The sequence below is a fragment of the Merops nubicus genome, unplaced genomic scaffold (assembly GCF_000691845.1).
Source record: "Merops nubicus isolate BGI_N331 unplaced genomic scaffold, ASM69184v1 scaffold4540, whole genome shotgun sequence".
Classification (NCBI taxonomy): Eukaryota; Metazoa; Chordata; class Aves; order Coraciiformes; family Meropidae; genus Merops; species Merops nubicus.
Window position 1 is genome coordinate 37,639 of NW_008584692.1, and position 26,274 is coordinate 63,912.

Below are 26,274 nucleotides of genomic sequence, written 5' to 3' on the forward strand. Positions count from 1 at the left end.
GATGATGCTTGGTATGTATGAAACTTCACTTTGGTAAGCAGTTGATCTCAAAAGACTTGAAGTTGGATTGGTGCAGAATGCACTGAAGTTCTTGAAAAATCAAAAAATAACCAATAACTTTATTTTCTTACCTTAAATGCAAGTGTGTCAGGATTCTTTCAGCTTATGGTTTATGATGTCACCAGAAGTCATGATTTTAAAATATTCCACAGCTGGCTGTTGTTTTACATACAGTTTTATTTGCATGAATTCATTAATATGTTAGTATTTACCACAAAGACTTTTTTGCTCATTTCAGTCTTTAGCTGAAACTTTAGTGTTTAGTATTTGCACTTCTAAAATCCCACAGTTTTGGCTAAATTGTGACTTTGGAACTGTCATTTCAAACGTAGTTCTTTGTTCCAAGCTTGTCAGTAGGGTGTGGTAAAAATAAGCTGTCAAACTTAAACATGTTCCTAAAATGTATAGGAAATATAATAATGGTCAGTCTATTCAGATGCTGTTGTCTTTGCTACAAGCAGTAAAACTCTGGATATTCTAATCCATTCATGACTAGGAAAGAGCAGGGTTTTGTAGCTGGAAAAACTAGATATATGATGTAGCTTATCAGCCAGTCGTGGGTATTCCTTTAATTAGACTAAAATTACTCCTCTTTGTAAAAGTCTTTTTGCAAGCTGTCCGAGCTAGTAAATTCTATGTATAGTACAAGCTTTTCTATAGTGCCTTTTGCTAATACATACTTTTCAGTGTAAACTTCTGAAACTGGATTAAAAATTTTTAAATGATGATACATTGACTGTCTAGACAGAACAGTCAGTGCAGTGAAAAGCTTAGCTCTTGCTTTTTGAAGTATGAAAATATTGAAGTTAAAAGTTGCATATAAACCCATTTGGCATGTGAAAAGATATTTAGCACTTAATAGTTTTTGACATAATAGGTAAAAAAATAAATTGGTAATACCATATTTTGGGGCAGACTTATCCAGAAAGGTGCCTTGCTGCTAGTTATCTTCATTGCATCAAATGAAATGACAACTTAATCCTAAAATGTGAGGCCTTTGATTTGCATTTTAATTACAATCTCCAAATGTGCTTGGATTTGTTTGTGCTGGTAACTTCTTATTTCTAACTAAAGCATTTTCCTCTTCTTTTGTGTCCTTTTTTGACTGAGACAAGGGGTCTCTCATATTTCACTTGGTTAGGTTTTCATGTAGCTGTAGCATCACAGAAAAATCTTGGACAAAACTTTAATTCTAGTCTCTGACAGTTAATTTTAGAATTGCTAAAATTTAGGGCTGAGGGGGCAGAAAACTTTGGCAAATTGTGTGCTATGCCTTTCAGAAAAATGTTGTATTTTGGTATATAACTTGTCTTAAGTCAATGCTTAATACTAGCTTCTCATATAAATTACTGGTATATTGTGACTGAAAATAGAAAGGATTTTAGTCAGGATCATCTTATACCTACTAGAAAGTACCCAACAAATTACTGAATTCTCTACATGTTGGGAGTGAACACTTCCTCATTTATGTCTTTGGAAACAGGTGTAATTTGTAGTGTGAACTGTAGTTGCATTTGAAGTGGCACAGATATGAAGATTTTAGGAAAGAGTTGGCATTTAAGGCTAGAAAGTTCCTTGTTCCTAGAACTGCAGGCGAGTCCAGGATCTTTCATAAACTCTAGTTTCAGACAAAAAGGTGAAATAAGCAATATTTATTTTTATTTTCCTATTTATGTGTACTTAACTCAGATGATAAAAATAGTGTTGCAATATTTTATATGTAGAAGAGGAAAACGTAAATTACTTAATTCAATACCTGCAAGAATACAGAAGAATAATGATGAAAAGAAGATAGCTTTACTTGCTTAGTGAAGATGAGGTTTATTCTTAGTAAGTATCTCTTGATGTTTTGGTGTTAAGAACACCTTTCACACCTGAGTGGGGAGACTAAAAGGTGATGTAAAGAGTAGCTGATTGTAGGGGGGGAAATATTGATGTCCCCTCTCTTTGGAGAGGGCAAAGAAAGAAAGGGTGGCTGAATAGAAGGCAAAAGTTCATCAAACAAGTTCAGGAAAATGTTTATCTAACTTCTGTAAGTTCATACTTCATAGTAAATGTTTTAAATAAAAATTCCTGTCATATTCTGATTTAAAAACAGATTCTAGTCTGAGTTCTGGGTGAAATTCAGCTTCAGGTACACAGAGCTGCAAAGCTTTAGGGCTTGCCCAGATCAAAGTGAAGACTATTCAGGAAGGTTTTGGAGACTCTTCAGTACTTATGCTGCTTAGAAAGACTCCAACTCTTATAGGTTGGAAGTTATGATTTTTGTCCAATTCTCACATTACTATGACAAAGATATAAACCAGATTTGCTATACTTGTGGAAGTTGTGAAAGTAGCATCAGAAAATAAGGTAGGAAAAATTCTGATATTTGGTCTGTTGAGGGAGTTAAAGTTCAGCTGTGTTTTCTGACGATCAACTAATGATCAGGTAGCAGTGTTTTAGTGTGATTGATTTGATTTTAAAATCCTCTAAGGAGTTAAGGAGATTAAAAGGTAAATTGTTCACCAAATGAGTCATCAAATCCACCAGGAATTCACCACAGTAATTTTTAATTTACAAGTTGACCGGATGTACATTAACTTCCTTCTTTGAGCTACTCTCATTTTTAAGAATTGCTTGACAAGATTCTTCTCTGGTACTATTTTTACATCTTTGTAAAACTCTCTAGGGAGACTGAAGTGTTTGTTGTTTGAGATATCTGAGACAAGACTGGAGATCAGTAAGCTTTATCTAAATAAAGGATCCTGAAGACAGAGAAGTTAGCCTTTTTGTTGTTTTAATGTTAAACTTTCTTTGCATAGATTATCATCAAGGGAATATTGGGCTCCTGTACCTTCCTACTTTCAGAAGTAAATAATTTTCAGTGTAATTAAAGAAATAATTTTCAGTGTACTTCATTAAATCAAAAAAGTGTAGTTCTTGTATGCAAAGCTTAACTTCTGACAAACTAAAAGATTTGGCATGACTACCATCAAATAAAAAGGTGCCTGAAGTGTAGTTACCTTTAGCTCTGCTTTCTTGGTTCTATTTTATCGGGGTAGGTGAATTAGGCAGATGTGTTCAGATTTCAAAAACTTTCAGTTTGGTTGTTTGTCTTTTAAGTTCTCTGGAATATGTGTTTAACAGTCAAGGAATGACATTTATGTTCCAGATTGAGGGATGTGACTTTAGGTCAGTGAACAAAGAGAATGGTTCAGCTCACCACCGTATGTCGTTTCCTGCATAGGATCAATTGGAGAGCTATCTAGGCTCCTTTTGGATATGGTAGGCAGATCTGGATTGATTGTAGAGGGAGCACTGGCACCTATATTGTGGTTCTTGAAGTCCGAACTTGAAGGTGCCTACTGTGTGTCCCATCTGTTTCACTGGAGTGTGTTTGGAACTGCTTATTCTTTCTCAAAGTATCTGAGTACTTCCCATCTATGGAACTAACACTGAGCAAGCTTCTAGAGAGAATTAATGAATATCCCACCAAAAATGAAATAATAAGTGCTGTTTGGGTGCAGGGGGATGTCTCTTTTTTTAGAAGATGATGGAGATTGTCAGTCAGTCTTACTGTATATTCTGGAGAGGCTGACTCAAACCAAGGTTATAATACTACATAGACTATGCTCAGTGGAACATCATTGCCCATCATTGCCGATTTTCAGTTAAATATACTTTTTACCTACAACATACTAGAGAAATCATTTGATGAAATGCTCTCTTGATGGCTGTTATAATTTTAAACAGAGTAAGATAATGTTTATCACTGTGTTTCTGATGACTTTTGAAGTTGCCACTGTTTGTTGTGAAAATATTAGCTATGTCTTCCTTCTCTTTTTTTATATGGCAGTGTCCAGGGAATGCTGTAAATACAGCCTGTTTTTTTTTTTTTTTAAATATGAAAACTCTTGGTGATGATGAAGTCATGTAAAGTGAGTGTGGTGACAGAAAAGATGAAGCTCACAAATGTGAACAGTACTGTACCAGGATCCACCTAACTGTTAGGGTTGGAGAAAGCAAAGGAGATGGCTGCTCTGAACAAGAGCTGAGACCTTCCTATACAGGCTGGTAGGGTTAAGGAGCAGAGCTGCCTTCTGAGCTCAGTGTTTGTCTCAGCTCATCTCGTAATGTCTCGTAAGGACAGTGTGTTTGACTTTGTGTGTCAGTTATCCAGCTTTGCATTGCTGAACCAGCCAGTTTAGCCAGTGGACTCCTGAATGTCACAGGAACTCTTCTCCTATGGAACAAGCGTTGTGAAGTAGCTTTTACATATAGCAACACAGTCACGAGCAAAGTGCAAAAAATGTATCTCTCTGGGGAAAATAAAGATCACCCATTTTACTGCGAAATTTCTTGCTGTAGCCAAGCATGTTGGATTGAGTGGATAATAATTTAATGAGTGTGTCTTTTGAAGCATGATTTTGCCTAAGTATGGATAAAAGAGAAGAATATTTTTGATGTTTATCTTAGGTAGTTGCTATCTGTCATTCAGAAAAAAAAGTGCTCTTTTCTGTGAAAAATAGAAAATTCAGTTTTCAGAAGAACATGCATTAATTAGTCTACATTAATCAATTTTTAATTAGTAGTCTGCCTTAATGTATGGCTGCTACATTGAAGGAAGAAACCATGATGGAGAAGATACAAGTAATGGACTACAAGTGTTTCTACAATCTGTTGAATGTTGTTTCATGTATTAAAACAAACACCAGCAACTTCTCATTCTCTTATTCAAGAAGACCTGATTTTAAAATAGCTTTTAGAATATGGAACTATTAGAGAGATTCCACAGGAAACACGTGTGCCTTGGCTATGAGTTCAGTCACCACCTCAAATACTAGCCTGTTCCTATTCATACAATTGCTCTTAAAACATGTTCTTGGTTCTGGCTATTGTTCAAGACACCAAGAGGTAACCCCATGAGTGTCCTACTGCTCTGAAATGAAAGACTTCTGAGGGAAGAGTTGCTTAGAAAGGGAAGGCACTCTGGGCAAAACACCATCATGGTCGTTTTTACACTAAATCAGCAGTTTAAACCCTACACTCCATGTGTTGAATCTGTGCCTTTAATTAGCCGGTTCAGTATATGGCTAGTCTTCCTGGGATGAAGACATGTCCCAGGCAGGTATTTAATAGGGGATTTTTTCCCTTCTTGACCTGCATCTTTCCATATCTGCTAGGACTAAGACAAACGTGGAATATGGTGATTCTTTTATTCCAGTGTTCTGTGTATCGCTCACTTCTCTGATAAAATACTTCTGAGATCAGGAGACTCTAGGTAAAGGATCTTCATACATTCTGTCATTGACTGGGTGCAACAAAATAGCAGTGGATTGCTCAGCTGATGCCTGCTTGGTGCCCTTAGTGCTGTCTTAATGATACTTCTGTCTATTCTTTTACATGGCCCAGAGTAGATTCCTGATACATATCGATGAAAAGCAGAAGATACCAATTGTCGTTGACTTCACTGATGACTTTCACTATTGTGCTAAAAAAACCCCAAACAAACAAAAAACTCACACCAACAAAAGGCACTCTTCATGCGCCAGAATCCAGAGACATTCAACGCACCTTTCATCATAATGCATTTTGTCATCTTTCCTAATGAGATTCTCGTTTCAAGCTCAACACTTGTGGGAAATCCTAAGCCTTGTTGATGAGGAGCAGGTTTGGTGTACCAAAGCTATACAGAATGTAGAGAACTTCTGTGCTTTTTTTTGAGGGCCTGTGGGTATCACTTCCATTGCTTTCTTAAATAAATCTTGCTAGAGGAGGATCAGGTAACAAACTTCTAATCAGATTGGATGTGCACAGGCCCATTGGACCTGATGGGATGCATCCACAGCTGCTGAGGAAGCTGGTCAGTGTCACTGCACTGCCACTCAGTCTCTGAAAGGTCAATGTGATGGATGGAGTTTCCTCAGGACTGGAGGAAAGCGCATGTTACTCCTGTTTTCAAGAAGTACAAAAAGGGAGGATCTGAGGAGCTATGGGCCAGTCAGCTTCATCTCAGTTCTTGTGAGGCAGATGGAACAAATAATCCTGGAAGCCATCACCAGACACATAAGGACAAAGTGTGGCTGGTAGTAGGTAGGATGGATTTATAAGGGGGAAGTCGTCCACTGAAGTAGTCATTTTGTCACAGAAGGCTATCAGTTTCATCAGGCACAAGGGCAGAGCTGTTGATACTGTTTATCTTGACTTTAGCAAGGCTTTTGACAGGTCTGCTCTAACAGACTACTGAAGTTCTTTTTGGTAGACAGCAAGGTAGACTGATAACTGGCTGAACTGACTGTTGTGATCAGCAGCATGAAGTCCAGATAGTGTCCCAGGTGGCTAATGCTGGGGCCACCAGTATGTAACATCTTTGTTAATTACTTTGCTGATGGGCAATTGTGTGGAACACTCAACAACCTTGCAGATGATACAAAACTTGCAGGAGTGGCTGATGCATGGGAGAATAGTGCTGTTGTTCAGAGAGACCCTGATGGGCTGGAGAAACTGGCTGAAAGGAAGTTTAACAAAGGAAAATGTCAGTTCTGCACCTCAGGAGGAGTAGCCCCATGCTCTGGTATGCTGGGGAATGACCAGCTGGAAGGCAGCTTTGCAGAAAAGGACCTAGGTCTTCTGGTAGACATCAGACTAGCATGAGCCAGCAATGTACCCTGTGGCAAAGGTCAGCAGCATCTTGGGCTGCATTAGTTAAAAGCACCACCACGAGGTTGAGGGAGGTGATCCTTCTCCTTTCCTCAGTCCTGGTGAGACACATCTGGAGTGCCGGGTCTAATTCTGGGCTCCCCTGTGTGAGAACCACACTGATGTACTGGAAAGAGTCCAGAGAAAGGCCATCAAGCTGATGAAGGGACTGGAGAGTCTGGCATACGAGGAGAGGCTGAGAGCTAGGGTTGTGTAGCCTGGAGAACAGAAGACTCAAGTGGGATCTTAAATGTATAAATATCTGAAGGCAAGAGTGAAAGAAGACAGCCAGATGCTCCTCACTGGTGCCTGGTGAACAAAGTATTATGTACACAACTTAAAATAGAAGTGAATATTTGAGTAAAAGAAAAGACACTTGTGATGGGCATTGTCAAACATGAGAACAGGTTGTTCAGAGAGGTAGTGGGGTTGTCATCCTTGGAGACAGTCAAAATGTGATGACATAGCCCAGGGTAACCTGCTTCAGCTGACCCTATTCGGTGAAGGGAGAGTTGGATTAGGCAGTCTGTAGCAATCTCTTCCAACCTCAATGATTCTGTGATAGTATTTTCTTACTGGGTTTCACCGTGAAGTCTGTCATCAGCTTGTAGCCACTGACTTCCTTGCCAGCAGGGTAGTCTGCAACTGGAGCCTCGTGCTGGGACAAGTGTGTTATGTGCAAGTCTGGCAAGGCCGAGCTGCTACAGCAAGCAGTGCAGAAAGGCAGAATGGAGCTGGATGTGCTGATACACAGAGGCGTGGCAATCCCTACTCCTGACACTGTCATTTGGAATCTTTAGCTGTGATTTTTGTGTTTGTTTGCCAGCATAGCCCTTCTGGTCAGATCCTAGAATTTGTTGCTTCTCCCTTCTCAGGTCATTCAAAAAAGGGCAAAAAGAGGCATTTGTCACAGAATCTGCCTCTTAGAACTGGATTCACCTAAATACAAGTGAAAAACTGCAGACTTGTAGTTAAATGGTTAAATGAGAGTATGTGTGTGGTTTACCACATGTCAAGTGAAGCTGCTGCTTCAGGGTAGGCACTTGGCAAAAGAACAGGTTGTTTATTCAAGAATGAGATAGTGTTAGGCTGAGAGTGCTATCTGTAGATAGGAAGGGGTTTAATAATTGTTTCAGTACAGTCCTCCATCATTCTTGATTTTTGGAGCTCTCTAAGGGGCACTTATGGTATCCCTCTTGATTTCTGTGGCGGTCCATGTTGCAAATTCTAATAGGTGCTGTAGTAGTTGTGTGTTTGGTGTTTTGTCAGTGGTCATCTGCATGTGTTCTGAAGTAAAGAGGAAGAGCTGTATAAAGAATAGTTCCACCTTCTTAGAAATCAGCAGTCACTTGGCTGAGCTGTTGATGTAGGTGTCCACTGAAGTTGAGTTTGCCTTCGTCTAGTTGGTGAAGGAAAAACAGAAAGATATACTAGTAAAATTCTAGTAAAGGCATAATTGCACCAAGGTTATTGCTCAGGTGAAATAGCTTGTGTTCACCTTGAGTAGTTGCCTGCTGATGGAGACAGTTTGTTCCGGCAAACTTGCTGATATCTGTAATGTTACACGGCAGGGTTTGACACCGTGGTGGGGTCAGTGTACTGTGCTCCTACTCTTGACTTACTGTGTTAACATGCAATTGTTGGGAGGTGCTCAGTGGAGCTGCTGTCTTTAATTAATGCTTGATAAATGTCATGTGCTAGGCTTTAAATGAGATGCTGTGTTTTGGAGATTAGTTTTTAACGACTGTTGCTTATATTCACCATCCCAAGTGCCTATTGCCTGCCCATACTCTAAAGTGACAACTGCAATGCATGCAATTAAAGATAAAGTAACTTTACCCTAAAGTAACCTGCTCTGTGAGAGGTGACAAGCCCCATGATCTGTCATCTTCATCCTGAAGTTTTAATTTGTTATAGAGAAGTTCATGATCTTTGTATGCTTTGTGTGTTGAAGGTGAGAACAAGCACAGAATTTGTAGGACTCCAAGAGATGCTGCTGCTCGGGGAACGGACTCCCAGCTGTGTCACGCAGCTCATAATGGATTATGTGAGGGCCTTGACTCATGGACAGAGTGGTTCACATTCCCCATTGTCCATTCCACCCTTGTCCTTCAGTGGCCACTTCTACTGAAGGAACAGCGCAGGTGTTTGAGTACAGGTTTCTGGATCTGTGCAGCTTTAAATTTATACTCATTTTTTATTTTCTTAATATATTGCACTATGTAGTTAAAAGTGCAGCTGCTCAACAAACTATTTCTTCAGTGGCAGTCTCTAAAAGATGATTGGATAGAACTTGTGAAAATAAACACTAGCTCTCCTTATTTGAAAGATCCTTCCACATGATTTAGAAAAAAAATCACATTTTAAAGGCCTTATTCAGCACATGCACTTCTCATGCTGCCTTTGGAGATTTATTCACTTGATTTTTCTTGATCTTGCCATAAAATACTAAACTACGAAATCACCAATTACTGAGCATACTGTGGAGGGAACTTTTATTTTAAAGTGAATTTGTTGTCTTTGTCACTTTAACCGTGGACTAAGTACTAAGAACTGCAGATGACTAAGAAGAGTTAATTCTAAGCAGGTAAGATATGTGGGAGGATAGCAGGGGAGGCTGTAACAAAAAGGCAGCTTTATCCTACATAAGGAAACCTGTAGGTTTGTGTTTTAGGGTTTTATACTAACAAGATATTCTGCTTTTAGAACTTTGCAATGTTATCTAAACAAAACAGGGCTTTAAAAATGGTGGTATAGTGGAATTTTTTACTTATGGTTGATACTTCTAAAACAGCATGAGAAGTTTCATTTTCATGATTTGTGGAGCCTTTTGGAATAACCACTTGAAAGTACTACTATATAAAAGAGGGTTTGAAATGTGACTGTATGTTCTGTGTACTTGCTAGGAAACGTGGAACATTAAAAGGAAAATACCATTGTATGTACATAAAATACATGGATATGGGTGTCTTAATCCTTTTCTTTGGCATAGGAGACTTACTGCCTAGCTACTGGGCTCTTCCTCTTTTATGCTACAAGTGGTTTTGTAGTTTTTGTGCTTTTCTTAATGCTTTAGTTTCTGAAGTTTGTTGTTATTAAAAAGGGGTGCCAGCAAAGCAGCTGTTCTCCTTGAATTTTCTATAATGGTAAACCTTTAATTTAAAAAGCTGGTTACGTAGCATGGAGAGTTATTAAATTTGTTTTATCGGGCTTCTTTTAATTTATAAATAACAAGTATGCGTAGCTCTTTAAATGTTCTTGAATAAAATTCACACAGCACAACACATTCTGTTGGGAAGAAACTCCTGTCTTTGACACATTCAAGAAACAAAAACTTCTGTTTAGGAGTGCCACTGCATTATTATGAGTTTTGTCCTTCATGAAAGTTACTGCTCAGGGTGGCTAGCTTTGGCTTTTGCCAGAATGTTTCTGCTGGAAGCTGATAACCTGGAGTAAAAGCAATTGCATGGGCTGTAGTAATTCTCACGTTGTATAAGCTACTCTCCAGATCTATTAGAAATAACTGTGAACAGCCTAATTTTTTTTGTTCCTTACAAGAGAGCTCTCAAAATGCTATTCCCACCTCCCCCATAAAGTACTCTTTGTACTTGAGCAATATTGAGAAGTACTCTTTGGTTCCACATACATGCTGATCTCTATATCCATGAGATAAAAGTCCGAGGAGTGAAGATCTTCAATTAGTCAACATCAAGGTTTGCGTCGATTGTGTTGCAGGTGCGTCGGTTCATTCCATTGAAGCTCGACATTAGTGCACATGTGCCCTTTTTCTGAGTAACTAAAAACATGGAGACTGTGAGGAAATACTGGATGAGAGAAAATGTCTGACTGGAAGAAACACCAGAAACAACAGTCTCAAAAAAAGGTGTAAGACTGTCTACACAGGAAGGTAGGCTGTCTACAGTGAAGATCTTTCTTTAATCCTTTTTGGAAAGAAGGCATTTTCCCCTCTTGACGTGGAAAGCTAAAGGAATTCAAAGCAAGTTGCAATTGGTTTTGTAGTTAGATACCCTCTGTGAACTATTAGTGGATTACATAAGGAAATGCAAAACAGTAGTTCCACTAGGAATGTCTCTACGTTTTAATAAGAAATAACTCCAAGATCAATCAAGGATCTTATTATTATCCCTTGTCCATAATGACTTCACCAGTTCAAATTTTAGAAGGCAATGTCTCTGTGTTTGAAATTTCAGGAGGAGTTATCTGGTAAGTGGACTTGCTCAGGTTAGCAGCTGATATTCACAGCAGAAGATAATGTTTCTGCTATGTAACAATACCTTAAGGAGTTTCAAAGTAAGTGGAGGAAGGAGGAGGATGAGAACCTTTATTGTAGGTACGGCCAGGATAGGATGCTTCTACTCTATAATGAGAGTGGGTGGTATAAAACACACTGATGGCTGACAATTTGGGTCCCTGAGGTAACCTACAAGCCAAGAACTAACAGGTGTAGCAGCTGACTTAAGAACTGCTTTACCAAGAGAGGTTTTTTTAGTTCAAGTGGTCTACATTGAGAATAACTGCTCCAAATACCCATCTGAAGACTTAAAAGAAATTATTTCAGTACTTCTGCTTGTAGTTGCTTCTAGTAATGCTCTATTCATACTTATTTGGTTTCTCTTGTCAATTCCCAAATTTGTCCAAAAGCTTCCAAAAAAACCAGTTGCTCGTGAAATTAGATGTGTGATGACCACAGTGATGTCTCAGAGCATTGGTTTACTCTGAATTTGTATTCTTGTGAGTGTCTTAAAACTTTCAGTACAAGCTTGTACTGCTCTTGTTAACTTACTGTATTGGTCAACAGTTTTATGACTGGATCATTAGAAGTAGTGGTAAAACTGAAAAGTTAAGTGCTCTAAAGTGAGGAATACTATTTTCCTGAATGTGTTTACATACTGTGGTATAATGCAGATTTTTTTTGTTCAGCCCTTGTCATATGCTGTGGCTCATGCCACTTCTCACAAGTTATTAGTCTTGACACATTACAGTAGTATTATCCATACTTCACACTCTTAAAACAGGCAATAAAATGTCAAGGCCAAATTCTGCAGGAATTGATCATAGAGTCCGGGAGTTAGTTTCAGAGATGTTTCTGTTTAGAAGCATTCACTGACCTTAGTTGATGTGGAATGCTCAGTGTATTAGAAAATCTGTTTCTGGGTGTTTTAAGGCGATATGAAAATGAAAGCAAAAATCTGCTTTGTGTATGTCAATGCTTTCATAGAGCATTATTCCATTTCTTCTGTATTGCATTCATTCTCTGGTGTATGTTGAATGAGGCAAGCACTCCAGGAAAAAAAATGTGTAACAAAATACTTTATATCATGTTGCTTGGCTCTGTATTTCTGTTGCTCTAGAATATCTCCTTGATTTGTGCCTTAAGACCTCTTATCTTTAGTGTAATGTGATTAAATTGTGCCGTGGGAGGTTTAGATTGGATATTAAGAACAATTTATTTCCTGAAAGAGTGATGAGATTTTGGAACAGGCCGCCCAGGGAGGCGGTGGAGTCACCATCCCTGGAGGTGTTAAATGTGTAGATGTGGCACTTGGGGACATGGTTTAATGGTTATGGTAGTGTTGAGTGATGGTTGGACATGATGATCTTCGAGGTCTTTTCCAACCTTAATGATTCTATTATAATCCAGATACATGACTGCTTGTAGGATAATAAGTCTGAACTAGCCAGTTATTTCTGCATTTGTGTTGTTCTACTTCTATACTACAGCAATATCAATAAAATATTGGTGGTTTTAACTTATCAGTTCTTTGTAGTTCACTTTTAAGTGTAGATAAATTTGGAGTGGAGTGAATTAAAACAATTGTAAGCTTCAGATCCTCTGTATGAAGTGTTCTAGCACAACTTTCTGATTTATGGCTAACTGTAAGAGTGTTTCATACAGCTCCATTACATCTGTAACCATATGTCTGGGGAAAATCAATTTATAGTCTGTTTATCCTTTTTGGGCTGATTTCTAGATGAAAGATGTCTAATACATTTAAGCAGTGTGCTTTTTCTAGAGGTCTCTCTCTGTAATTGGAAATAGCAGATGAATGAGTAGACTCATCTAAATTAGATGCAGACTTCAGTAGTAAACTGGCATGTTAAATTTCTACAGCTTATTTTGAAAATACAGTGTAAGATGGGTGGAAGTGTAGAATCAGAAGAAATGTTAAATTCCAGCCTTTAATAATCTGCTGTGCAGTCCCTAGGTTTTTAATTTCATTGTACATTTTACAGCTTGACTGCTGTGACTGTGTTCATAAGACAAGTCTGTTCTGACTGTGATGTTGGCATCCTCCTGAATTCTAGGTTCCTGCACAGAAGTTTTCCAAATTGTGTAACTCCTCATTGACAGTTTTGTCAACAGCTAATCTGTGTTAACATTCACTTCCAAAAAGGATAGCCTACATAGAAATCTGGTATGAATATTCTAGTTAAATCAGTTAATATTTATGATACAGTTGAACACTAATGTTTGTCCTTTAAAGTGTTCTCTATAGCTTTACTATAGGTGGTATATTTGCTGCACCTATAGTCGATACACATTTTAATTGAACTTTCCTTCTGTTTTTAAGGGAAGTTAAACTTTTTATTAATTACATAGCTAGATGTGTAGCTGAATTTGAAAAATTTAGTCATACTTTCATTAGTTTCTGAGTGGAAAGACGCTACATTTTATGGAAAAGATTTGAGCACTTCTGACAGTTCACAGCAATCTCCAAGTTAAGACCTCATTTTCATGTTTGGCTGAATCCTACATTTTTCTAGCCCAAATAGATGCCATAACAGTTTGTTTATAAAGATATTCAAGGAGTGTTGCTTTTAAAATAACTTATAAGGAGTTGTTTTAATACTCGGATTGCTATATTTGAAGAAAAAATTCACAGCTAGCTCTTTTGTTTATATAGACCCTACTTAAAATCTGTTTTAACGTGAGACTGATGTACTTCTAATACTATTGCGCAGCTGCAAAGGAGCCTGTGCAGTTGTTCTTGCAATGTGTGAACGTACGTATGGTAGAGCTTTCCAAAGCAGCAGTAAATTCTTTAATAAAGAGTGTTATTCTTGTGACTCTTTTGCTAGCCTGCCTGAGTAGTCCGCTCTCTGGAAGCTGGTGGACTGATCAGCTTTCTCGTAGCTGAGAGTTCTCTCCTCTAAGAATAACTCATAAGTGCAATCAATGCCTGTTACAGAGGGGACAAAATGTTTCCAGTGCAGCTGTTTGAAAAAAATGGTTAATGCAGTTACATCTCACTGGAAATACTGCATGGCTCAGTCAAAAGGACAAAACAGTTTTAGTGTTTATCAAATGCTACTTGTGCTATAAACTTCTCAATTCATTATGCTTGTATGTAGCATACCCTAAAAAAGAAATGATGCTGTTGCAAAAGTGTACAGAATTCCATGTTATGAGATACTTTTAAATCACAAATACAAACTAAACTCAATAGATAAATGGAGGAAGCTTCTTCTGGCGTTTAGTATTTCAAATAGCCTGTGTGTTCCTCGGTGCTATTGATGCTAGAAAAAAGTATCCCTTGTTTTGTTTCAGAAGTAGCTGTTAGCAGTGCTAGCAGCAATGGACAGCTACAGTTATCTTCACTTACACAGCAAGCTGGCCTTCTCCTGAGATGCTAAGAGTGTATTTAGTCAAGTGTGTACAGATTACACACCGATTCAGTACAACGCAGCTGTACTGCTCAGAAAGATGGGGTTTATTAGCAGTGATGTGTATCATAAAGCACACCTCCAGACCTAAACCAGGGCAAAAAGGAGTTCCAGCGATGCGTGAATCTTAGGAAATTTTAAATTCTGTGTCTGACACTGCGTTGGATGTATGGTGTGTTTGAAGCTCATTACAAGTCATAAATGAAGGTATTTAGTTGTAAGGAAAAATCTAAAAGCTAGTCAAACCCTTTTTCCTCATTCTTTCCATAAAAATACACAATAAACCACAATGTGTGAACTACTTCGAGTGTAGATCAGCTCTAAAGAAACATACTTTATATTCTCCAGTACTTACAAAACGTGTAACTGATTCTTGAGATGGTCAGGGAACAAAGAAAAGTTAGCATTTTGCAGGGTTGTGGGGTTTGAAAGCGTTTTGCTTTTTATTTGGTTTTGTTTTAAAGGAAGTACTGCATTATGTTAATGCTTTATGGCTAGCCAGCCCTTATACAAGAGTAGCTCTTCGGTGAAATTCCTGAGAGTTGTCTGCTTACCCACCACACACCGAGAAGTGCTGACGCTAGTGACTTCCCGTGATACCAGGGGTCAAGATGGCCAGTTGCAAGTGGGCCGTGAAGGTGTTTTTACGGGTACTTGGAGCTGCCTGTAGCAGACCCAGATTTCCCTGAAAAGGGGTACAAGGTTCTGTGCACCTGCTTAGCAAACCAGAAGACATGAAGGAAAACCCACTAATTATTTTTTTGGCGGTTGATTCTTATTTAAGTCACCTTAAAGCGACAGTGGAACTTCTTTTTGGATGTCTGTTTTACAGCAAGTGACAGATTTTTTTTTTGTCTTGCCCTGCGTACACATGAGCATATGCACGCATGTGAGGGTGCTTTTCTTAGGGGAGCAAGGAGTGAGTACTGATGGATCAATGAAATTAAGGATATAGATGCACCTACATCTGAGCTGTTAGTTTCAAAGCAACACTTTCCTGGGGTGTTACACAAAATGGTAAAGCTTCTTACAGAAACAAACTTGGCATCTGTATATGTTAAAGTTATATAAGAAATTTAAGGACATCTGTGTTAAGTAGAAGGCTGCGTGTCATGTTTTCCTGTTTCTGCTTTCATAGCATGAGGTAATAATTTTTTTAATTGATTATTTTTTTTAATTGCGTTCAGATGTTAGTCGTATACTAAAGTGTAAGCAATGGAAACTGTCCGTGTGAGGCAGAGTAGCCTTTCACAAATGGAGTGATTTATTTGAATAGTCTCTGGTCTTGTTCTGTTTCATACCTCATTGGGTGGGGTAAATCCGTTTCAGCTGTGTAACCAGTCATGGAGCAGAAACTTTTCAAGTGCATTGTTGGGGAATTGTTGCAAATAAATTAGTGCATAGCTGCCTTGAGTAAAAATGGGGATATTCATTCATTTGCATACCCTACACATTTTTACACTGATAAATTTTGTGTTTCAAAGTAGCCAGATGGGACACTTTTTAAATAATGGAGGAACATTGGTTTGAAAAAACAAAAACAAAAACAAACAAACAAAAAAAAACCACATTAGATCAACCAGTGTAAGCCTTGCTGAAGAGGTTTTTTGGTTCTTATGTGAACTGTGTAAGCTTATAAATGTTGTGATCTTTGATACTCTTTTAGTTAAATTTGTAGTAAGCTTTAGGAAATGGAACTTCTTTAGGTGGCTGCTTGTATACACCTTCCTGTGTGGATACTGGAAGAGCCTGAACTCAGACCTTTTGTTCAGTGAAAATGTGCCAGCTGGCTCATGTTTGGCATGCTCTGTTCTTTGCTGCCTCAATAAAAAGCACATCTCAATTCATGCCAGTCACTTCTTGGCTATAGATGAAGATGCTTCTTGTCTTCATTAGGCTGTAGTAAAATCTTTCTTCTATGTGGAGCTGCCCTTTCCCCCCCTCTGCTCTTTTTTCCTCTCTGATGTGGATAATTGAATTTATGAGCTTTTTTTCTTCTCTATTAGCAGCTTCTTTATTTGAAACTTCCTTCCCATCAGTATTTCCATCCAGAAAGGTATGGTCAGAGTGCCCCGGATGGAATCATGTGATGGGGCCATGCTAGATACAGTAGATCATCAGTGTGTCTCTGCTACCATTCATAAATACTTTCCAGGCCTGAAAGTCCACATCTAAGCATTCAGATTTGTAGAGGGGAGGACTTAAGGTGGCGGGCTTACCACGTAGGCAAAGCTTAACTGGCTCTGAACCCAGGGTCCTTCTGTACAGTGTCTCTGGGGACCTAGAGAAGGGAGGTGTAGATTCCTTGCCAAGCTGTATGTCTGTCTCGTCCATCACAAGTAATCAAGCAGCCCTTTTCAGGGAGGGTGTGAAGGTGCCTCTGTGGGCAAAGGGAGTTTCGAAATGGCATTATTCAAGAAATAGTACTTCGGAAGATGTTCTTGCTTATGCCATCATTGTGTTAGAGCTCTTTTCAGTGTTGTTTCTGAGGAAGGTTCTGTTTAGAATGGTGTGAGACCACAGCATCAAAAAAAAAAAAAAGTAAGGAACCAACTCTTCTTTATTTTGTGGGTTGAGCTCTGTGGCGTTGACTGGTGGGGTGTGTGTGTGTGAGTGAATGTTCACCACTTTCTTGAAAATAGACTGATAGTGGAGACAACCCAAAAAAGAGGTGGTTTCATGCTGTTGTTGTGTGCCACAGACCAGCTGCAAGCCCTGTTCAAAATGGTGTCATCAAAGGCCTTCTCCAGAACCCTTAGCCAGGAACTGCTTTCTGGTTTCTTCTGTCTTATTCGGTACTAAGTTCATAAATATTTTTCAGGGTCCATTGATACTGCTTCTGCCCATTGTAAGCACCTTCTTATCTCTCTCTTAGATAACATCTCCTTGTAGTGAAGACTTCAAGTGTTGACATAGCACTGACTGTTTTTGTTGTTGCTTCTCCATTTCCCATGAGGCATTTAGAATATTGTTTCAGGGTATGTACTGGATACTTCTTTCTGTCTTGTGAAAGATACTCCTAATAATTTGGCCACAAGGGCTTATCTGTTAATGTCGACATGGTTTACTTATCTGTTAATGCGTGGTTTACTTTTGGCCTAGGGAAAACACTTTTCCAGGGTTGCTGTTGCAAGGCTTAGTTTGTCATTCAGTCTTATAGGTATCCCATCTTTTCTAGATGATGATGAGATGTGTTTTGAAGTTGCACAGCAGCAATTCCCCTTGGGTACTTCCATAGTAAAACAACTTGCAAATGGTTTCTAGAGATTTTGAAAAATACAAATGTTTTTCAGTTTCTTGCACAGGCGTAAGGATTCTTACTGAGTCTAGTGGATGCCTCTTCTGCTGTGTTGGAAAAGTGGTGTCACAAACTCAACTACACCCCATCCTTCTGAATAAGGAATGCTGTTCTTACTCGGGGAACCAGAAAGCTTTGTTCAAGTACCACTACTGGCAGTACTGTCAAAATTCCATTGTACTTTGAAACGAAAACAAAGAATTTGAACTGTTCAGCTTTGAGACATACTTTTCTGCTATTAAAGTGGAATTTTTCATCTTTAGGAGTCAATTCTTCAAATAAGTACTCATCTGGTTCAGAGATGCTTGATTGGTTGACAGCAAATCATGTGGTGCTTCAGGATGAATTTCTGTGATCTGCAGAGCCACTCTTGTCAGCACTGTGCACACTACCTGCAAGGAACAAGTTTTCTTCAGGAAATAAACTACTGCGGAGCCTTCTCTGTTTGAGAAGAAAGGGTGTTCAATTCCAAGTTTCAAGGACAGCTAGCATAACCTTTCTTTGAAAAGCAGGAACCACACGCTCTTCTTTTTTTTTTTTTTCTATCCTGTATGCATCCTTTCACCTTAAGTGAAAAGACAACATGTAGAAATACTGCCTTTGCTGGCTGGTTTTTGCAGTCTGTCTCCCACTTTACATCTTCAGAACCAGCTGAGAAATCAAGCTTCACAGTGGTGAGGACCACCAATGTTGAATCATAAGAAAATACAGCTGTCTGACATCTAAGCCAAACTCTCAGATTCCAGATTTGAGAACATCTTAAACATCGTGTTTTAATTTCTAGCACAGGCCATCATCCTGTGGAAGGTGAGAAGGTTCATGAAAGATATCCCCTTCTACCTGCTATTTTCCCTCTCTTTTTCATGTTCTTCTGCAGTAGATATCTTTTTGCTAGAAAAGTAGAAGTGCTTTATCAATATTAGAGAAGAAGTTTTTGTGAAACTGCTCACTTAGTTGACAGAGGGAGAAAAGTTTCAATAACCCATTGCCCCTCTCAAGAGGGGCTACAGTTGTCTTTAAAATTGTCTGCAAACTGAAGTTCAGAAAAGTAAAGCTGCAGGCAACAGCTGCCTCTGAAATGAAGGGAATGCACATAAAGGATATAGCTGGTATTAGTGTCAAAATACAGTTAGTGTTTGAACTTTTTTCATGCTGCTATTTGGAAGATACTTGTTCAGCAGCGCCAAGGCAGTCCTGATTCCTGGATGTTACAAGTCTTTTTCCTGCAATCGAAGGTTTTATATAATGCTTCAAGATGGGGTGTGTCAGAAGAGGTCTGTGTTTGTGCGAGCTCATGTTTATGTAGATGGGGAATAAGAAGCACCCACATTTTCAGCTTTTATGTTTTTTTGGTTTCCCCCCCCCCCAGTCTAAGTACTAAAACTGGAAGGCTTTTGGATATAGAATGGTCCTTCTACATCATCCTTCTTGCAGTTCAGTTTAAGAGCTTTCTGAGACAAGTGAATCAGAATAGGTGGGATTCTTGTGAATTTTTATTTTTTTTCTTAATGTACTCTAATTACTGAGAAGTAACTACCCCAGAAGGTCATCTTCTGGAAGGTGAAGAACTGTTGGCTAACTTTTCTTCTCTAGCCGTGTGTGGAAGGTTATGAAAGGGATTAGCCAGAGTTGTTTCCACATGAAAAAATATCCAGCTCTGTGGCAGATTTCAAACTTGTAGCATTCATTAAATTCTGTTTGAAAGAACAAGGTACAACTTGAGACACTGAAATTTCAGAAATTTGTAGATTTGACACAGAGGGTGAGGTTGAACCCCACAAAAAAAAAGAGACCCGGGCATGCAGATACTTAGCTTCTGGTATATGTAATTATTAGGCATTCCAAATGGAAGCAGGCAAAATAGTTTAGTTCTAAAGCGTGTGTCTCCTACCATGTGGCAAGTCTCAGAAGTGATCAATTTGATGCATGTTGATGATGGGCCGTTTTAGTGACTTAAATGTCACTCTGCACATATTTGTGCCAAATAATGCATGATTTTGTTCCTGCCTACTGTCTTTTTACTCTTTTCTGCTGTTCTGCATCTGTTTCATGGCTGATGGTGTTAAAGGCAAGATAGCATACCCCTTGCCTGGGTCTCAAGTGTGTAAATGCATGTATGAGTTTTGTAACAGTTAAATCTTTTAATAAAAGAACGTACTAGAACACATCTTTCTAAAGTATTTCTGGGATTTGCCTGAAGATTCTTCCGCATTACTGCATAACTAAATTTTCTTTATTGAAGACAACTGTTGAATCTGTATCTATGGTTCAGTAGCATATTTTCTTGTTCTCTTATAAAGCTTAGATGCACATAGAAACTGTATCTCAGTAGCAGTATTCAAACTTTCCCTTTTGGTTGTTTGCCTTTGAGAAGAACAGTGCAAATAATACTAAACACATTCTTAGTAATTCAAAAGGTAGGGGCTCAAACCTCTGCCAGATATTAAACACATGGATTGCTTCTGAGGCTGCCTACATTAGCTTTTAATCTGTGTGCAGAAAGGTGCTGGTAACTACTTGCTGATGTATAGTGGCAGCAACTGGAAGAAATATTTGACTGTAGTGATTTGGACTGATATATTAAGCTGAATCCTCGGGGATGTGGGGAGGGGGGAAAGGGCTATTGACACAGCTTACATCTGACCACTGTAGTACTTCACAATATTTCTATATGATTCGTCTTGATAATTCAGTTTCTTTTCTTGCAGTGGCTTCGCTGAAGAAGGAAATTAGTGTTTTGAAGGTTGTGATAGAAACAGAAGTCTACTATAAAGTATTTTGTTCATATACTGTAATAATAGGGTATGCAATCAATGTATTTAACTTCCATAGTAATGAAACAAAGTTAGTTTGAAAACTTGCATCCATGCTTTGTGCTGGTAAGCTGTTGATTTCATTTGCCATTAAGTATTTCACCTCACCTTTGTTACACATTTTTTAAAAACCTTTCTGTAGTGCTTTTCTCTCTACTTTTACTCACCTTACCTCCTACATGGAGTAGAGGGAAAAAAAAAATCAAGCTAGGACTTAGGCTACTGTAGCCCTGAAGTCCCATTTTGGATCCCTATATTATTGTTCTTATCTTTGATAGTTCCCTTTTTGCTCTTTCTCTGAAAATAAATTCCTTTGTCAGGAGTCACTTTGCAAATCTGTGCTGCATTCTAAGCCATGTACATTTAGTGACTGCCCCGTAGGTGCCACTGTAGTAGCTACAAGTGATGGTAAAAGATTTCTAGCCATCAGTGAGTCACCTGGAAAACAGTAACTTTCCCGTAGGCTGTCCCGTGTAAAAAAGGATGCAAAATATTTTTCAGTGTAATCAGATAAGGAAAAACTAAGGTGCGTAGGAAAAAGTAATTCAGAGTTGGCATTCAAGTGAATTGTGTTCCTGTTGCTTGCAGTTCAAAAGGAAATTAAGCTGTCTATGTATGGTATTTATTCCTGTCTCAGTTTGTATGTCTCAAGTACTCACTTTAAGGCACTTACCTCAAAGCTTACTTAAAAAACCATCCTTTCCAAAGGAAATAAACTGCACAAGAATGGAAGAAAAGACCGTTCTGGCCTTTGTGGAGTCTTTGCCACAAGTAGTGCAGAGCGTGGAAGATGCTTTCTTAACCTTCAGGATTACTGCCCTTGATAAGAATCTGTACTGCTTTGTGTACTGCTTTGTGAGCACGTGCAGTCTTCATCTCTGCACTGGGTATAGGAGGGAAAATGAGCACCTGGCTGTACTAATGGGGAAGGCTGAAGCCCATTTCCCCCCTTCCTTGGCTCACTCTTATTAGCTCATTATGCTTTTATAATGAAGTTAAAGTTGTAGATAGTGACCTATGAAAAGGTTTGAGGTTTGAATTTTGGTTATGTAAGAGGCTGAAACAGGTCATCCCAGTTCTGGAATTGGCTCCATTCAAAACCTCAGTTATGTAGATGACTTCAGTTATGATTTTGCAATGCCTTAAGCATTTTCAAGGTTCATGGCAAGGGAATAACTGAAATTTTTTTTTCCCAGAATAATACCATTTAAAATTAATTCATGGTCAGTATCATGGTAGTCCCAGATACCTGGGCTTGAATTTTTAGAAATTGGAAAAGTATCTTTATGAAGAATGCTGTAGCATTTAGGAATAGTAAAATATTATTGCTTGTGAGATGGCAGTGGTGACTCTAAAATGCAGATAATAGATGGTACTAAATCCAAGAGACAGATTTTGCTGCCAACTCTGGAGTTAATATGCACACAAAATTAGGGTTTGTATTTCCAGATCATTTGTTCGCTGAAGCAGCACATGAACCTGGAATTATTTTCCTAAATTACTATCAAGAAACTGAAGCATAAGCATAAAAGGAAGGAAAAAGATTCTGAGAAACAAAGATACTGTAATTTTAATCAAGAATGTCTGCAATAACTTAAGTACTTGATTTGCATTATTTTTGTAGTTGTAGCTTTCACTGAGTGCTTGTTTCCAAATGTATTGTTCAAAGTAGTTTTCAGAGTGACCATTCCAGAGTAGCTTCTTGGGCTGTAGAAGCCAGAGCCACTGCGGAGTTCTGAATGTGGAAGAACTTCACATCTTTTGTATGGTACAGTGTGGTACCATCACCTCAAGATCAGAGGATTTGATTTCACTGTTGCTGTAAGGTCAGTGAAGACCCTCTTGCTAGGAAGAGGGGATATCTTACTGCCCCAGATGCAGCCAGTAGCAGTGAGCCCAGGCAGGGACCAAGCACGTGTGGCTAACACATGGTGGCACCAGTCATTTTGGTGGTAGCATGGTCTTTGTCCAGCCACAGAGCCATACTCCCAAGGGTGCAGTAGTAGAAAAAATTAAATTTAGAGTTTGGGGTGTGGGGGGATGTTCGTTAAAGGCAGGGGCCTTTCTCCCTTCACACACCTCTCACTTGCAGTCTAGCAAAGCTGGCTGGTTTCAGAGGAATTGGGAGTTTTCTAACAGCCAGCTGAGAATAGCATCGGGAATATTTTTGAAGTTGCTGTGAGGAAATGGCAAAGAAATAAAACTTATTCTATTGTTGGTATATACTGCAAGCCTGCTACTGAAGCAGATGCTTACTTTGGCATTTAAACTAGTTTTGGAGAAAATCTTAAAAATTTTCTGGTATTGTTGAAGGTTTCTTCTAGTAAATAGAAGTCTGAGGCAGGAGAACAGCTTAATGCATTTATTTGTCTTTGTTTAGTCGTGACTTCTTTACATTCCTTTCTCAATTTGTGGTTATTTGAAGTCTAGTAACATTTTAGTGTATTTGAGATTTTTGCCACCAGAAACAATTTCTTATCAGATTTACCCAGTCTTCCAGAATGTGTTTATACATTTTATTACGCTTCCAAGACATCTACACTGGGTATGACTTGAACGTGTCACCACCTCTGCTGTCTTTGAAACAAAATATTTGGCATTTATTGTCTGTTCTGAATTAGGTTAAAAAAACCAGTATCATTCAGATTTTATACTTTGCTCTTCTAGAATGAGGTTTATTCCTTTTCCTTTCTCTCCTGAAGTGTATCTCAAAGTGGATGTGTGCTTTGTCAAATTCTGCTTTTTTTAAATTTACCCATCTCTGGTATTTTTTTACTCTTGTAATCAACACTTTTTCAATGTAGGAGCTTCTAACAATTGAAGTTTTATTATTTTAAGTCCCTTCTGTGTTTTGGGTATGTGTACATAGATCATATTTCTTTCTTCCCTTAGTGTTGCTCTTCTTTCCTTAAGAGACTGGTCACTTGCTGGATGTGACACACATGTTAAGAATGCAGCTGCGAAATAGGTTGAGCATTTAATAAAATGCTTAGAAGCACTACCTGGAGCCTGTAAGCCGAGGACCTGGCATTAGAATAGTTCATTGCCATGAAATGCACAGATACTAACATTTATGTCTATTGTAAATGTCAAACTCGTATAGCATGATGTAAAACTATGGATGAATTTCAAGTTGTGAACAACAATACTGTTGACAGCGTCTGATTTCAGGAGGTATTCACGTTAACTTAATCAGTATAGAAATTTTTATGTTAGAAGATGCAGCCTGTATTTTAGGCAACAAAACCTTTCTAGCAACAATAACAAAAATCTTCAATTGTACATATCAACCTGCCAGAAAACCACAGAAGTCTTTTCTATATCTTCATTGTTACGGGAAATGAATGCAAAGTCTTTGCCAAAGCACCTTTCTTTGGGTGGCTCTGGTTTGGACACTCAAAAGCTAATAGCATAAATAAAGACAAATTCCAAAGTACAACTTCAAAAGGGTACTAATCAAATGTACATGATTACTTTCTGCTGTAAGCTCCCAAAGATTACACCTGTTTCCCTGCTGCGTCTCCAGTTAAAAGGCAGCTTGTGAAAGGTGAAGTAAACTATATGAGGATGCATCAGATTTCTTCCAAATTATGTTATTTTAGTATAGTTCATCTTAATTTTGCCCAAGTATGCTTTTTTCAGTGTGTTAATTTATGTAAACATGACTGTAAAGCATAACGATTTAATTTTTTTTTTTATATATATATATACAGGTTTCTACAATCCAAGAACTTGTTACTGGTTATGAAGCCTCTTTGAAAACTTGTGACCTTTTTAGTACATGTGGTAAGTTTGTATGATCTGTTAATTATACTGTAATTGCTAATACTGCTTATGGTACTTGCTAAGAAAACTGTTGCACTGCTGATACTTTTTGCAAGAAAATAGTAGCAATAGCTGCTAGCAAATTAACGCATTAGAGGAAATATTTGCTGGATTTGCCAAGCTTTTTGTTTGGTTTGTTTTTCAAATGTAGTCATTAGCCTTATTGGTTACTTTAACTTTTTCCATTTTGTTTTAGAAAATGGAGAGAAGGAGCCCCCAACGACACTGCTTTGGGTCCGATACTTCCTGGCACAGCACTTTGACAAACTTGGCCAGTGTTCTTTGGCCTTGGATTACATTAATGCTGCAATTGCAAGCACTCCAACGTTAATAGAACTATTCTATTTAAAAGCAAAAATTTACAAGGTAAGAAGTGAATTTGGACATGCAGAGTACCTACTTTATTAAAAAAAAAAAAATCAAACATCCCTCTTTCCTTCCAAAAAACCTCTAGCACATGAAAACTGGTGTGAATGTGTGGATGGTATTTCAGTTAGCAGTGGTTCTGGGCATTGGTTTTCATGTGGGTTTCTTTTTTGGTGCTGTTCTGTTGAGAAGAAAATGAAAACCATATTGGTTAGGTTTTGTACAACAAGTCACAACTTAAATTTTCATGCTGGAAAAATCTAAGGGCAGAGGGGAGCGAGCAGTAATACTGCCTTTTGTTATTTCTGAGGGAAAAACACCCCCTAACTATAGCTTTCAGTAGCTGGCCAATAGCAGCCTTATACTAAAAGTGAACTATTTAATTTATCCTTAACAGCATGTAGGTAACCTCAAGGAAGCTGCCAAATGGATGGATGAAGCACAGTCTTTGGATACTGCAGACAGGTTTATCAATTCTAAATGTGCTAAATACATGCTGCGAGCAAATATGGTGAAAGATGCAGAGGAGATGTGCTCTAAATTCACAAGGGTAAGTATGTTACTTTAACAAAGAGAGGAGTTTGTTTGCCTTTGGCAGTTTTTTTCACTCATGTAACTTTCGACCCAAATAAAGAAAGTACCTTAAAAATGCACACTAATAATAGATAATGCTCTTACACTTAGTAGTAAATAACTATATAGAATCATAGAATGGTTTGAATTAGAAAGGAATCTTTTAAAGGTGATGTAGTCCAGCAGTATAGACCCTCTTAAGTACTGGAAAAAGTGGTGTTTAAAGGTAGTTGTCCAGAAGTAACTGACTGCACAGGAATGTGCACTGTATTCTTTATTATTTAGCATTAATGTGGATTAACTTGGACTTGAACATTTAATTCCTTTAAGCTAATAATACAGACAAATTTTGTTAAATCCTATTCTTAAAAGATGGGGTAAGCACTTCAAATTCAATATTTTTCACACGGAATAAAATTTAGATTTATAAGGACCAGGTTTCCATATTATTTATTTAACTAAATAGGCAGACAGCTACTTGGTGGCATTTCCTGGAGCACATAAATTAGACTCATTAATCCATCTTAATTTTCAGTGTGAAAACACTTGAAAGTGAATCTGAACTTTGTAGATATTTCTAGGGATGGTTGAAAACTCATGGTGTGTGCTAGTTGGAAGTGTTAAGGGTAAGACATATGCAACTGTAGCATAAATACCTGTGGTAAGACAGGATAATTCTGACCCTGATTAATTAAATATTGTGAGTTGAACTAGGTTTTCTTTCTACTACAAAGACTGCTCTGAAAATTTGCTGGCTAGCATTTGTGATACGTGTAACATTCTTCCAGTTTGTTTATTCTTAATCTAGAGCATTGAAACTACAAAAATAAATACTGGCGGTTTTTTCTTGTAAAAGTGTGAAGTATAAACCTAACAATTTATTTAAACTAAGAAGTTTTAAGAAGTTTGTAATTATCCATACTACATGGTAAAACGGTAAATATACTGGTGGATTTTTAGACTAGTAGATGC

General features: G+C 38.1%; 1 protein-coding gene across 1 annotated transcript in view; it reads left to right on the top strand.

Annotated features, from left to right (window-relative positions):
- The window catches only part of NAA16 (N(alpha)-acetyltransferase 16, NatA auxiliary subunit), a 57,284-nt gene that overhangs the window by 23,478 nt on the left and 7,532 nt on the right, over positions 1–26,274 (top strand). The window contains exons 9-11 of the mRNA XM_008944903.1: positions 24,252–24,324; positions 24,560–24,729; positions 25,127–25,279. Coding sequence (XP_008943151.1) covers positions 24,252–24,324; positions 24,560–24,729; positions 25,127–25,279 — 396 coding nt within the window. The remainder of the gene's footprint in view (positions 1–24,251; positions 24,325–24,559; positions 24,730–25,126; positions 25,280–26,274) is intronic.